Raw genomic sequence first — 14,615 nt, 5'->3', positions numbered from 1 at the left:
TCCCTAGCTCTGGGATTTGGTGACCAGGTTCCCAAGAGAGGATGACACAGCACAGGGAATAGCAGTTTGCTTTGCTCTGCAGACAGTGGAGATGTGAGTCTTTGCTGAGGTCACTGGTGCTGAGATAGTCTTAATAATTTAAACAGACATGAGTAACTACCGTGTAAGTAAGCCAGCCCTAGAGCTAAAGAAGGGAAAGAAAAGGAGCAAACTGAAGCCAGGAAGTGCAGAGTGCAGTTAGATGTCATCTGCCAACTATGCCTTATCTTTATATAGAAAGCTTTTTGTGTATATGTACACTAGTACTGAGGCTTCAATTCAGGGCCTAAATGATGATGTCTCTTAGATTTGTTTTTGTTAGTTTTCATTGAAGGCTAGTTCTCCATCACTCACTTGAGCCACAGCTCTACTTTCTGCTTCTTGGTGGTTAGTTGGAAATAAGAATCTCAGAGGCGGGCCAGAACTTGGCCTAGTGGTTAAAGTGCTTGCCTAGCATGCATGAAGACCCGGGTTCCATTCCTTGGTACCACATATATAGAAAAAGCTGGAAGTGGTGCTGAGGCTCAAGTGGTAGAGTTCTAGCCTTGAGAAAGTCCAAGGACAGTGCTCAGACCCTGAGCTCAAGCCCAGGACTGGCAAAAAAAAAAAAAAAGAAAAGAATCCCAGAGACTTTCTTGCCTAGGCTGGCTTTGAATCTCAGTTATCAATCTCAGCCTCCTGAGCAGCTAGGACTATAGGTGTGAGCCAATGATACCTGTCTAGCTTTTGATACTTTTGCAAGCATTTCCATGGATATTAGCTCATGCACAGAGGTGACTATTATAATCGGTATTAAACAAGGGACAGGAGATTATAGTGAGTTAGCTTAGTAAGTTCAGCTGGGCACTGCTGACATGCTAATAATTCCAGCTATTCCAGTGGTTGAACATCAGGAAGATGGTTGTTGGAGGATAACAGGAAAATGATTGTGATAGCCTATCTCAACCAATAGCTGAGTACAGTGGTATACCTCTGTCACTTTGACTATAGCTACCCCACCCACCGATTTTATAATGGTTCAAGTCTTAAGAGAGTTCACCTAGAATGTGTAAGGCCCTGGGTTCAATCCCCAGCACAAGGTAAAAACCAAACCAAATTGCACCAAAACAAAACAAAAACAACAGATGAAGATATGATAGATATTTATATACATGCATATATATACACATATATACCATATATATGTACTATGGAATATTACAGAAAGAAAAAAAGTCATGTAATTCGCAGAAAAATGGATGCAAATGAAGTACATCATATTGAGTGAGACAAGTCAAACTCAAAGACCCAAGTATCTCAAGATGCTTGTAGTTCAAGCCTATGATTCTAGCTACTCAGGAGGCTGAGATCTGAGCCAGCCTGGGCAGAGAAATTCTTTATCTCCAACTACATACAAAATGAAACAAAAAGCTGGAAGTGGAGCTGTGGCTTAAGTAAAGGACAATACCCAGGCAGGTCCCTGCTAAGTTCAAGCCCCAGTACCAGCGCGTGCACACACACACACACACACACACATACACACACACACACACTCGTGTTTTCACTCATATGTGGAAATTAAACATCAAAGACATAATGAATATTTATGGATATCTACACCCATGTCCATATCCATATACATGATTACTTTCATGAATAAAAATATGTGAGAAAAACTATCTTTTCTATCAAAGTGTAATCCTGAAAGATTCCTGCTTTGGCTTGGTGGCTTTGGCCCTTGCTAAGAAAATGGAAAACTGCTTGGGGATAAGAAAGAATTTGTAAAATGTAAAGTTGTCCTTTTCCAGATGGAATTAGGACACACCCTACTGTTGAAGAAATAGCAAAGGATGTGGGTATATTTTGAGATTACTTGTGAATTTAATCTTATTTCAAAGTCACCTATGTAAATACATTTGGTCCTTTTCAAGCTAGCTATTCAGATTGTGAAAATGAGCTCAACCAATGTGAGTAGAGGGGCAGGGCCTGCTGTGTTAGGAATAAATATCTGAGCAGACTGCCTGTTCTGTGTGCTTGCTTGCCAGATTGTTGGCTGACAATGCTCCCTCTGCGCAGAAGTAAAATTTGCCTTGCTGAGACAATTATTTTCATATCTGTTGTGACTCCAGTGGTTCTTGGGCAGCATATTTATAACACTTAGAACATGAATCAAACAAAGGAATCACTTAGGAGGGGAAGGGGACAAAGAAATACATAGCAAGTATAGATGAAAACAGTGCACAGAACCTTAGTGAAAACTGCTCATAGAACAGGGATGGGAGTGAGGAAAGAGAAATAAACTGGGAGGAGTAATAGTAGGAGGGAGACAAGCTAAAAAAGAAGATAAAGATTGAATATGATCAAATTAGATTTGCTACTATGAAAACAGAACAATGAAACTTGCTTGAATTGTTTTGGGGAAACCAGGAAGGGAACAGGGAAAGTAACAGACGGGAAGAAATTGAATGGAAGACATTATAAACATGTAGAAATGTAACAAAGAAATTCCTGTTTGTGGGCTGAGAATGTGGCTTAATGGTAGACTGTTTGCCTAGCATGCGTGAAGCTCTGGGTTTGATTTCTCAATACTACACAAAGAGAAAAAACCGGAAGTGGCGCCATGGCTCAAAAAGGTATAGAGCTAGCTTTGAGCAAAAGCTCAGTGAAAGTGCCCAATTCCTGAGTTCATTCATCAGGACTGGGAAGAAAAAAATTCCTGTTTAATATCAGCTAGTTAATTGCAAAAGAAGAAGAAGAAGAAGAAGAAGAAGAAGAAGAAGAAGAAGAAGAAGAAGAAGAAGAAGAAGAGGAGGAGGAGGAGGAAGAAAACAAAACAAACCCACAATTGGGCTGGAATAAAAGTGAAAAGGAAGCACTGAGAAAAAGGACTGTTCTCAAGCACGGTGTCCAACTTTCCATTTCATCACAACGTAGGGTGCAGATATCTTATGATGCAGATGCATGTGGAAGAGAAATATTGTCTGAGAGGAGGCAGAAGAGAGCTAAGGACCCACACTCCCCATAATCCACTCACTTTGAGAGGTTCTACATGAATGTCTTCGTGAGGATCCAGTTCCATGATCTCATCTTCCTATTAAGTGTCCTATGAGCCTATGACTTCTCAACAATGTTATGTCAGGAATTGTCAAGATGAGTTTTAGTGGGGACAAAACACATCCAAACCATACCAGCCAGATGAGCGAAACATCCAGAAATGAAAGTAGTCACCATACAGTTACAATCAAGGGAACAACACTTTACCTTCCATACTGTATAATGCTGGCTTGTTGGCGGCTGCTGCTTCTTTCTTTTTTCTTTCTTTCTTTCCTTCCTCTTCCTCCTCCTCCTCTTCCTCCTCCTCCTCTTCCTCCTCCTCCTCCTCCTCCTCCTCCTCCTCCTCCTTCCTCCTCCTCCTCCTCCTCCTCCTCCTCCTCCTCCTCCTCCTCCTCTTCTTCTTCTTCTTCTTCTTCTTCTTCTTCTTCTTCTTCTTCTTCTTCTTCTTCTTCTTTTGCCAGTCCTGGGCTTGAGCTCATGGCCTGATCTCTGTCCTTGGGCTTTCTCAAGGCTAGATCTCTACCACTTGAGCCAGAACACTACTTCCAGCTTTTTTTTATGTATGTGGTACTGAGGAATTGAACCCAGCTCTTTGTGAATGCCAGGCAAGCACTCTACCACTAGGCCAAACTCCAGGCCGCCTGGAATCTTTTTACATACTTGTTCATTTGATCTTTCATATACTCAATAGTTACATATTGAATTCTCCCTGGTTGCTTATCATTCTTAGTGGGCTTTGGGCATGCAGAAATGAGCCAAGAAATGTGTACTGGATACTGCCTTGTGCCACACACTCTTCTATGTTTTGGTGACTTTTTTTTTTTTTGATCTGGTGATTTGTTAATTAGGACAAAAGGGCAGAGATGTTTAAATCAGCTCAGAATAAGCCAAAGAACAAAGAGGTCCTATGAGAAATTTAAAAAAAATGTATGCTAGCATCAGGCCTAGAAGTAAAGGCCTCATTACTCTCCTTAGCTTTTTCACTCAAGGCTTGTGCTCTATCACTGGAACCACAACTCTACTTCTAGCTTTTCAGTGTTAAATTGGAGATAAGATCTCACGGACTTACCTGCCTAGGCTAGCTTTGAACAATGATCCTTGATTTCCTGAACAGCTAGGATCATAGGCTGAACCATCAGTATGTGACAAGTATGATAGTCATAGGGAGAGATGTATGACTTCGTACTTGATAAAGCAATGTTAGTTACTGGGGTATATTATTTACTGTAAGATAGCCATGCCCGAACCTATTTGTTGAGTTTGGCCTATTGGTAGAGTGCTTGCCTAGCATGCACGAAACCCTGGGTTCAATTCTTTGGTACCACATACATAGAAAAAGCCAGAAGTGGTGCTGTGGCTCAAGTGCTAGAGCCCTAGCCTTGAGAAATCCTAAGGACAGTGCTTAGGCCCTGAGTTCAAGCCCCAGGACTGGCAAAGAAATTTTTTTAGTCGATTGTGGGGCTTGAACTTTGTGCCTGGGCACTGTCCCTGAGCTCTTCAGTTCCAGGCTAGCAATGCTCCACCACTTTGAGCCACAGTGGTGGTTAACTGGAGATAAGAGTCTAATGGACTTTCATGCCTGGGCTAGCTTTGAACCACAGCCCTCAGATACCAACCTCCTGAGTGGCTAGGATTACAGGTATGAGTTACCAGCACCCAGGATGTGTTCAAATATTATAGAAAAAAGTCTTAAACCACGTGCTGTGTGCCTCACACCTGTAATCCTAGCTACTCAGGAGGCTAACATCTAGGAATCACAGTTCAAAGCCAGCCCAGGCACTAAAGAATGAGAGACTCCAATTAACCACTAGAAAATAGGAAGTGGGGTTGTGGCTTAAGGGTCAGGTGGTAGCCTTGAACTGAAGAGCTCAGGAACAGCACCCAGGTCCAGAGTTCAAGCCCCATGACCCATTAAAAAAAAAGAAAAAGAAAAAGAAATAACAAGAAAGGAGATTTGGGAAAGTTCAGAGAGAACATGGTAATTCCTTAATCTTTTCTCCAAGCATACAAACATCCAATTCCTAATTGTGGAAAGTTTTATAACTGAGCTATAAAGAGTTCTGCAAGAATCCAGAGGCAGTAGTACATGCCTTTAATTCTATCATTTTGTAGCCAGAGGCAGGAGTATTTTGAATTTCAGGTCAGTCTAGGCTACTATGAGACTCGCAAAAGCAAAAACAAAAACAGAAACAAGGAAGAAAAAGTTCCACAGAAGTTCTTGAGGAGTAGACGACTATTAGGTCTATTGATGGAAATGAATTTTAGGAGAAGAGGCAGACTGACTCCAGGAACTGAACTCTGCAGCTGTTTGGTAAAGTGACCCATAGCAAATCTTTCCCTAATGTCTGCCTTTGGATACCGGGCAGCCAACTCTGCAGGCTTGGCTCTCCAAGCTCCTTCAGTGACATAAAATACTCCAAAACAGAAAGTCTATGTTCCCAGATGCTCTTAATTTTCTTTAATGAAAATAATTTAATACAATTTAGTACATTTTAAAGAGGGATACTATTGACTTAAGCTTCATCCATTCAGTGCTATTGGTGCCAAGTTCATAGGAACAGAGCCGGAACTAGTTAAGCAGTTCAGTCAAGTTCCACCTTTTTTTTTTTTTTTTCAAGTGTGCCCAGCCAAACTTCCCTTTCCACTTCATTTTTTAAGGAGACTTTCTCTTCAAATCCTAATACAGTATAGGGTACAGATGTTATTCAGTATTCCAAAACTTTACACCTGGAATTGCCATCATTATTAGAACTTAACCTAGAGGAGCACTTAGATAGAGAGTAGTACCCAAGGCCCTGGTGTGAGGCAGAAATCAGGCTTCACAGGTTGAGGCTGGTCTTAGTGTTGGGGGTTGCTTTCCCAACCAAGTGACTAATTGCCAATCTCTGAAAAACCAGTTCAATGAAAGATACCAACGGATCAAAATGGCATGGCTAAAGAACTTAATTATTGCGGACTGGAGTTCTTGTGGCGTGGGAAGGCACCTCAGAATAAGCTCCTAAAGCCATCCTTTTCTGGGGAGTCATGTTGGAGAGGACAGGCCTGCGAAAGAGAATGGCACTTGGGGGGTTTCCTAGACGGGAAGTGTCTAACCCGGCGGCGGCATCTGGAGTATGGGGGTGGGGTAGGAGAATTTCATTTTCTGAAAAGACAATTAAAAAAAATAATTGTGTGTGGGGGGCTGGGTAAGGGGGTTAAATGACACTAGGTCTTGATTTCATTTCAATCTTTCCAGCTTGTGCTAATTTTGCTTCTCCTCCATATTATAAAATCTGCTGATGAGTCCCTTCTCGCTTTTTAATCCCTTCCGAAATAGGTGGCAACAAACCACGCTTCACACACCGAACCGGCCTGTTGGTTGTTTCCAGCCAGGGTCCGCCGGAGGGCGTCTGGGAAAGGGTTAAGCGGGCGGGCGGGTGGGGTGCGCCGAGCCCGGTTCACACCTTTCCCAGAGACCTCGGGCGGTGGGCGGCGGCGGCGGCGGCGGCGGCGGCGGGGCCCGGGCGGGGCGGAGGCTGGGGCCTGACTCGTCGGCGAATAGCAGCGCGCTGCCCGCCCGGATTGGAGGCGCAGCATCACGCTGCCCTCGCCCTGGGGGGGATGTAAACCTCGCCGGCCGCCGAGGGCACCAGAAGGCTGTCAGCTCCTCCGGGAAAGCCAACTCATCTCCCCAGCTCCGAGCGGGGCGGTCGGCAGCACTTGCCGCCACTTCGACCTCCGCATCGCCCAGCGGCTGCTTGCGGGAAGCAGAGGGAACCCCGACGCAGACGCGGGCAGGGAGCCGGGGAGCCCGGGAACCGGGGAACCGGGGAGCCGAGGAGCCGGGGACCCGAGGAGCGTGTGCGCCCGTCCGTCCGTTCGCACAGGCAGCGGGAGACAAGGGGCGGCGCGAGCCATGGCCGGGGACAGCGAGCAGACCCTTCAGAACCACCAGCAGCCCAACGGCGGGGAACCCTTCCTGATCGGCGTCAGCGGGGGCACGGCCAGCGGCAAGGTACGGCCGGGCCGCGCTCCCCTCCTTTCCCTCCTCCCCGGCCCGGGCCCCGCGGCGGCGCATGTGGCCGCGGGCCGTGTCAGTTGCAGCAGCCACCGCGTGGCGCGCGCGCCTCGGCTCACGCCGCCGTGTCCTGGCTCTGGGGCCGCCGCAGGATGGGGGCGGGGGGGAGGCCCAGGGTGGGTGGCTGGGTGGGTAGGGGTCGGCGAACGGAGACCTGGGCCGTGGAGGGTCCCGGAGGGGTACCTGGCCGCGATCGCAGGGCCGGCGCGCTCCCGGCGGCTAGGAACTCGTGGCCAAGGTCCTGTGGGGGATGGGCAGCAAAAGCGGATGCTTTGCTGTTTTGCAAGTCCAGTGTTGGAAGCCTCTCTACTCGGTCTTCTCCCACCTCCCCACAAGCGCCTCCCACACCCCCGTGCGCCCCTTCTCTCGGCCTCGACCCGATCGGCTCTCTCCGCTGCGCAGCCCGGCTGGCCAAGGGCGGAGCGAGCCTGAATGCCTGACCCCAGAGGGTTGGCGAGGGTGGCGGGAACGCGCGAGGCGGCGTCCTCGGGCAAGGGGAGCCCATCTGGGGATTGCAGGGCTTTCCGGGGTAAAAACCAGAGCCCCCCGCCCCCATCCCACTCCCTACTAGGTGCGGTGACACTTACGAGTCGATCGTTGGAGCTTCTAATCTTTTATGATTGAAAGAGGAAATGGGGTTGGCTTCCAGGAGAAAGTTGTACTGGCTCGGTGCTCTTCGGCGTCCGCGCCTTAACGCGTCTTGGATCGGAGGAAAGGGGTCCCCGCGTGGGACTCTCCCAGGAACCTCTTTGTTTTAAATCAACGAGGCCAGAAGGGACGCTCTATCTTCATCTCGGGATTATTTTTTTTTTAATTTTTATTTATTCCCCTGCAGGTGAAGGGTGGAGCCCCTCCCCAGATGATTCTTTTACTGTCCTGTCTTTTTTTTTTTTTTTTTTTTTTTTGAGATGTGGGTCCTCATTTCCCCTTTGGTTTAGAAGCCTCCAAGTTGACCCGGAGCTCGGGCTCCACGAGGGGAGCCAGTGGGAGCGGGGCGCTGCGTGCTGCTGCGCTGGGGAGGCGCAATGATGTCTCCAGGGCTGGGAAACGCGGAGTAGGAAGGCTGGTTGGCGCCATGAGAAGCGAGCCACGAGGTTTGGGCTCCCTGGCTGACTCCACCGTGGGCCCCTCCTCCATTTTGCTTTTATATTTTCCCCTCCACGCCTGGACTACTTTGGCACCGTGGGCCCCAGTCGGCGATGGTTGGCGCTGTGGACCTCCTTTCGGGATTAAGTTAAATCTCATTCCTAGCTTCCATTTATGTTCCATTTGATCTTTTTTTTTTTAAAGTAAGTTTTGGAATGCGTTCTTTACTACTAGTTATAATAATTCAGAGCAAAACTAGGTGTTCTTCTAGGAAACTTTACTTTTTTTTTTTAAGAATTATTTCTGACCTGTTTGCATAACACATTCTTGTTGTATGGAGACCTTTTTTTCTTCATGGCTGTATTCCCAGCTCTAGGCCTGGTGTACAAGTCTAGCCCGTCTGGGGGAAAAGGGGAGTGGAGCATTTGGAAACAGTGAACTTGATAATTCAAATAATTTAGTCACCATAGACAGGAAAAGCGAGACAAAAAGAAAAAAGGTGAAATTGCTCCACCTCTTTATTCCTGTCCATCTGTGGTCAGTTGGTAATGAGTATCCATTTTGAGTATTACTTGGGTACTTGAATGGGTGGTCACTTTGAGCCCTTATGGTAGTAGCTAATTCTTATAACAAAAAGCAGCAGGGGACTCCCAACAAAAGAAGTGTTGGTTTGCATGCAGACTCAAATCATGCTGTACATTTTGGTAATATGATATGGTTTGTTACCATTTAAAAGTTTTATACACACTCATAGCCTCCTGTGAGTGTACTTAATTTCTTAATCCTGGTACTAAGGAAGCTGAGGCTCCAGAATCAGGAGTTTCAGGCCCACCAGGGCAAGTTCTAGGCTGGCCTATTTTACATTCTAGAAGATCTCATCTAAAAAGCAAAACAAAGCTTGGTGCCTGTCACTCACGGGTCTGTAACCCTAGCTACTCAGAAGTCTCTGAGGTTTTTCGTTCAAAGCCAGTCTGGACAGGAAGTTTGTGAGACTCTTATCTCCAATTAATTACCAAAAAGTCTGAACTAGAGCTCTCTAGTAGTAGCTCAAGTAGAGTACTAGCTTTGAGGGGAAAAAAAAGCTTAGGGACAGTGCCCAGGCCCTGAGTTCAAGCCCCAGGACAGGCAAGACCCCAAAACAACAGATCAGTGTTTTTTGTTTTTGTTCCCAGTCCTAGGCACTCTACCACTTGAGCCACAGTGCTATTCTTCAGGCTTTTTCTATGTATGTGGTACTGAAGAATCAAATAAGCACTCTCCAATTAAGCCACATTCCCAGCTCCAGAACATAGTTTTAAGGAGCATTAAATGCCTTAAGTTCCAACTTGTAGTCATTTGGCTGCAATTATTTTTTTTTTTATTTTATTATTCTGGCCTCAGTACCTTTCTGCTGAGGAACTGGAAGACTGTGTTTCCCTTTCTTTGGTGGTCAGCATGAATACACTACCTCCTGTGATAGTGATGCTCGAGGGCCTGGGAGGAAGGCAGGTGGATAGTGTGCTGGTTAAAGGAATTTGGAATAAGACAGGTTAAGAGCATTGTTAACACACGTACCTGACAGTTTTAGAGCTAGAAAGAATCTTAGCTTCTGAAGTACAATAGTCTTTTTTCTTTTTGCCAAGTCCAGGGCTTGAACTCGGGGCCTTTTACTGTGTATGTGGTACCAAGGAATTGAACCCTGATCTTCCGTGCATGCTAAGTGAGCACTCTACCATTAGGTCAGACTCCCAACTTAAACTACAACAGTCTTAGCACCACTTTTTTTGTTTTTTGGCCAGTCCTGGAGCTTGAACCCAACTCTTGGGCACTGTCCCTGAGCTTCTTTTGCTCAAGGTTAGCTAGCATTCTACTACTTGAGCCACAGTGCCACGTGTGGATTTTTCTGTTTGTGTGGTACTGAGAAATTGAACCCACATTTTCATTGTATGCAAGGCAAAGATTCTATCACTGAGCCACATTCAGCTCACTATTTTTTAATTTTGTTTTTTGGTATTGCTGGAGGTCTCACCAAAGGGCTCACATGTGCAGTGTCATCACTTGGAGAGGAGAAAAATGAGGCCTGAATTAATAAAGTATTCAATTCATGCAGTGGCTGAGCTAGGACTAGGCCAGTGCTTTTCCCTTTACTCCTGTTGGTTCAAGAACTAAGACCAAAGGCCATAACACAGAGTTCTTATTTTTTTCTTTTGTCTTTCTTTTCTCCCCCCCCCCTCTTTCTTTCTTTTTGTGGACTTGGAAATAGTTGTGAATGAATATTGAGGTTTGCAGGTCCTTAACTCCCCATCCTTTGATCCTCTTTGTGGGAAAGAGTAGTTTCCTTGAGGGGGTCAGAGGCCTTTTTCTATGTTGCTATAATTTGTTTCAGTGTTGTGGCTGCTCAGATAGTTTGGTTGTAGGAGGCAGGAATATTGGCTACAGCTCCATGTATCAGCACATTTTAAGTTCATTTTGTATATGAAGATGAATTAGTGCTTTCGTGTAAACTTGGCTAGGCTGATACTGCAAATCATTATTAAAATTCATTTTAAAATGGGCTGGGGCTGGGTGCAGGTGGCCCACACCTGTAACCCTGGCTTCTCGGGAGGCTGAGATTTGAGGATCGGAATTCAAAATTAGCCCTGGCAGGAAGGTGTGAGACTTTTATTATCTCTTATTAGCCACTGAAAACTTAGAATGGTAGCTCAAAGTGGTAAGAGCACTAGTCCTAAGCAGAAAAGCTCAGGAAGAGTGCCCAGGCCTTGAGTTCAAACCCCCTCGCCTACAAAAAAGAAAAAAAAAAGGGCTAGGACTAGGAATATAACTTCTTGGTAGTTCACTTGCCTAGCATGAAGTTTGAAGTCCTACACAAGAGAGATAGAGAAATAAAGATAGTGGATAGATGCAGAAACAAAGAGACAGAAAATGAACCCTGACATTGACCCTGACATTGTAATGGATTGAATAAATTATTCTGACCTACATCACAAGAGATTCTCAGTCAAGATGATGGTTCAGGCCTTTAATCTCAGCTATTTGAGTGGTAGAGTCGGGAGGATCTGGAATTCAGGGCCGGTTTGGGCGAAGTAACAGTACAGGAGGTTAATAAAATGCCCCAGCACTCATAAGTGTTAACTTTGCTTGCATGTATATCCATGACATTTAGGTGCCATTCCCTCTTTTCCTTTTGACTTTTGCTCTTGCCCTAGGCCACTTATGACAATAATGGAGTCCACTTCTTTCTTCACAAAGCCACTTCTTGTCTTGGGGATAATTCTCCCCCCCCCCACCTGTTAGCAAGTATATAGATAAAAAAAACCCAAAAACAAAAACTTAATAGGGAGCTCGGAATGTGGCTTAGTGAGTAGAACACTTGCCAAGCTTAAATAAAGCCCTAGGTTCAATTCTTAAGTACCACAAAGACAGAAAAGGCCAGAAGTGGCACTGTGGCTCAAGGGATAGTGTGCTAGTTTTGAGCAAAAGAAGCTCAAGGATAATACCCAGGCCCTGAGTTCAAACCCTGGACTGGCAAAAACCAAACAAAAGAACTTATCCAGAGGCTGTTTGAGGATAGCAGTTTAAAGCTAGCCTTAAAAGTCTGCAAGATTATCTCCAATTAACTACTAAAAAGCCAAGAAAGTGGAGATGTGGCTCAAGTGATACAACTACCAGCTTTGAGTGGGGAGGGAACTAGAGGTTAGCTCCCAGGCCCTTTATTCCAGCCCCAATACCAGCACAAATGAAAGCAAATAAAACAACCCCAATTCATTCAGCACAGTGTACCAGATGTGTCTTTTCTACCAGGTGTGTCTTTTCCGGGCGGGGCGGGGCAGGGAGTCAGTCCTGGAGATAAAAATCTCATGGACTTTCTTGCCCAGGCTGGCTTTGAACCATGATCCTTAGCTGCTCAGCCTTCGGAGTAGGTAGGATTACAGGCATGAGCCACGGTTGCCCAGCCTTAGACTTTTCTTTCTAAATCAGTGCCTGTTTAGAGCATTCAGCAATCAGGGACCAATCCTGGTAGGTATTTTTAGGGAGATGGGTTTGTGGATGAGTAATGCAGCACCAGGAGATATTGCCATCCCCTCAGAGGTGTGTGTTGTCACCTCGCCTCCTTCAGCTTGACTGTGAGTCAGCAGCTGCTTCTGGAGTGCTTCAGCATGTGCTCTGGACCACGTCACCTTGGCCTCCACTGCCCTGTTCCTGGAACCTCAGTAGCCCAGCCACCTGGCTAGATTGCATATTCTCTACCCTCCTATCGGGTGCTCCCAGAAACCGGGGACTGATTTGGTCCTTGAGCTCTGTTTTTCCAAGCAGGCACTGTATATTTTCCATCACTTCAAATTGCTGCCTTGACTTGGAGGGTCTGGTGTGATCTGTCCCTGCTGCCCTCCTCTCACTAGTCTCCGCCTTGCCGTTTATGCCATCCCCTCCCGCTGCTTGGAAGGTCACATTACTTTCCCCTGTCCAAGGATGTCCGCACTGCTGTTCTGTCTAGTTCACTGTGTCACTACTGGGCCACGCCTAGCACAGCCCCTGGTGGGAGGAAGCAGCTGCTGCAGGTCCTGCTCTCCCAGCCTCTGGTCATTCCTCTTCCTGGCTGCCTCACTCACTTCAGAGTCTGTTTCTTTGTTCCTTGTTTGGATGTCTTTGGAGTGGTTTCTGATGCTCACTCTCCTTGTCTGGTCGCCTTACTCACTGTACAGCATTTGCTTGGTTTGGGTCTTAGGCTTGATGCTATTTCTCTGTTGAGTCTTGCTTTTATAAGGTTCTATGATGCAGGCAGACAGATTGTCCTTGTCAAGTCCTCTACTGAAGACCTGACCTTTTTTTGCTAGGAAACTCTTTGATGGCTCCTATTTCTATTGTTCTGGCCCATGGTTTTAAAAATCAATAGAAAGGGGGTTGGTGGCCTAGTGGTAGAGTGCATGCTTAGCATGAATGAAGCCCTGGGTTCCATTCTTCGGTACCATAATAACAGAAAAAGGCTGGAAGAGGCATTGTGGAGCGCTAACCTTAAGCAGAAGCAGCTCAGGGACAGTGCTGAGGCCCTGAGTTTAAGTCCCAGACTGACCAAAAAAAGAAAGAAAAAAGAAAAAAATCAATAGAAAGGCAAGTTTGAGAGTATGCTTACATTCTCAAAATATGTATACTTTTCCTTTGAGCTGTTTTTGCTTTTATCATTAAGCCAATTTATCATTAAAGCATTTAATGTCTCCATCTAGATCTATGTCTGATTTTTTTTTGAAGTATGCATAACCCATCTATCATGAAATTAAAAAAAAACAAGGATTAGGAAAGGCTGAACATAAGAAAAACATTTAGAAAAATGATTTCTTCAAAAATATAAACCAGTTTGGCTCTTATTTTTTTTTTTTTTTTTTTGCCAGTCCTGGGCTTGAGCTCAGGGCTTGAGCACTGTCCTTGGACTTTCTCAAGGCTAGAGCTCTACCACTTGAGCCTCAGCACCACTTCTGGCTTTTTTCTATGTATGTGGTACCGAGGAATCGAACCCAGGTCTTCATGCATGCTAGGCAAGCACTTTAACCACTAGGCCAAATTCCCGGCCCCAGTTTGGCTCTTATTAATGTATTGTTTGTGATTCAAATGTTTTATTTTGAAAAATCATGTGTAATATTTGGTGATTCTTAGATGAATTCTTGGTGTTGTAAGGCTAAATGTTTGGGTCTAAGTTAAGTCAGGTCTTGGGTTTTGATTTAATGACATATTTGAAAAAGTTATCCCATAAAAAGATCCAAGTAGAACAAAATCATTCCCCTGGCTTACCAGATCATGTTCCCACCCCCCAAGTATGCAGTGGCTTTTGTTAGAAATCTGCCAGCACAGTTTTTTCTTTAGAAGTTTTTATTTTCTTCCCTGTATCAATGATGATAGTAGATTCAAAATCCTTTGAAATGTCACTGGGACTATTTTAAAAATAGGTTAGAAAACTATATGTACGAGTAAAAGTATGTTTAAGAGAGTTAGAAATTATACTTCTTTTGACCACATTACAAAACATCTGAAAATAAATTTAAACAGATAGTGGCTGACATTTTTTTTTGTTGTTGTTGTTTTGCTAGTTCTGGGTCTTGAACTCAGGGCCTAAGTACTATCCTTGGGCTTTCTCAAGGCCTAATTTTCTTTCTTTTTTTTTTTTTTTTTTTTTGCCAGTCCTGGGCTTGAGCTCAGGGTCTGAGCACTGTCCTTGGATTTTTCTCAAGGCTAGAACTCTACCACTTGAGCCTCAGCACCACTTCTGGCTTTTTCTAAGTACATGGTACCACGGAATCGAACCCGGGTCTTTGTGCATGCTAGGCAAGCACTCTACCACTAGGCCAAACTCCCTCAAGGCCTAATTTTCTACCACTTGAGCCACAGCATCACTTCCAGCTTTTTTTATGTATGTTGGTATCGAGGAATC

At 45.2% G+C, this 14,615-nt stretch overlaps 1 protein-coding gene across 1 annotated transcript in view; it reads left to right on the top strand.

Annotated features, from left to right (window-relative positions):
- Positions 1-6,669: 6,669 nt before the first annotated feature.
- Positions 6,670-14,615, top strand: part of Uck2 (uridine-cytidine kinase 2) — a 61,455-nt gene continuing 53,509 nt past the window's right edge. Inside the window, exon 1 of the mRNA XM_090340547.1 lies at positions 6,670-7,066. Within this exon, the coding sequence (XP_090196673.1) occupies positions 6,968-7,066 (99 nt within the window). The 5' untranslated portion in view covers positions 6,670-6,967. The remainder of the gene's footprint in view (positions 7,067-14,615) is intronic.

The sequence above is a fragment of the Megascapheus bottae genome, chromosome 10 (assembly GCF_031878675.1).
Source record: "Megascapheus bottae isolate mThoBot1 chromosome 10, mThoBot2.hap1, whole genome shotgun sequence".
NCBI lineage: Eukaryota > Metazoa > Chordata > Mammalia > Rodentia > Geomyidae > Megascapheus > Megascapheus bottae.
Note: the sequence above shows the minus strand (reverse complement) of the source record. Positions and strands in the feature narration are given on the sequence as shown.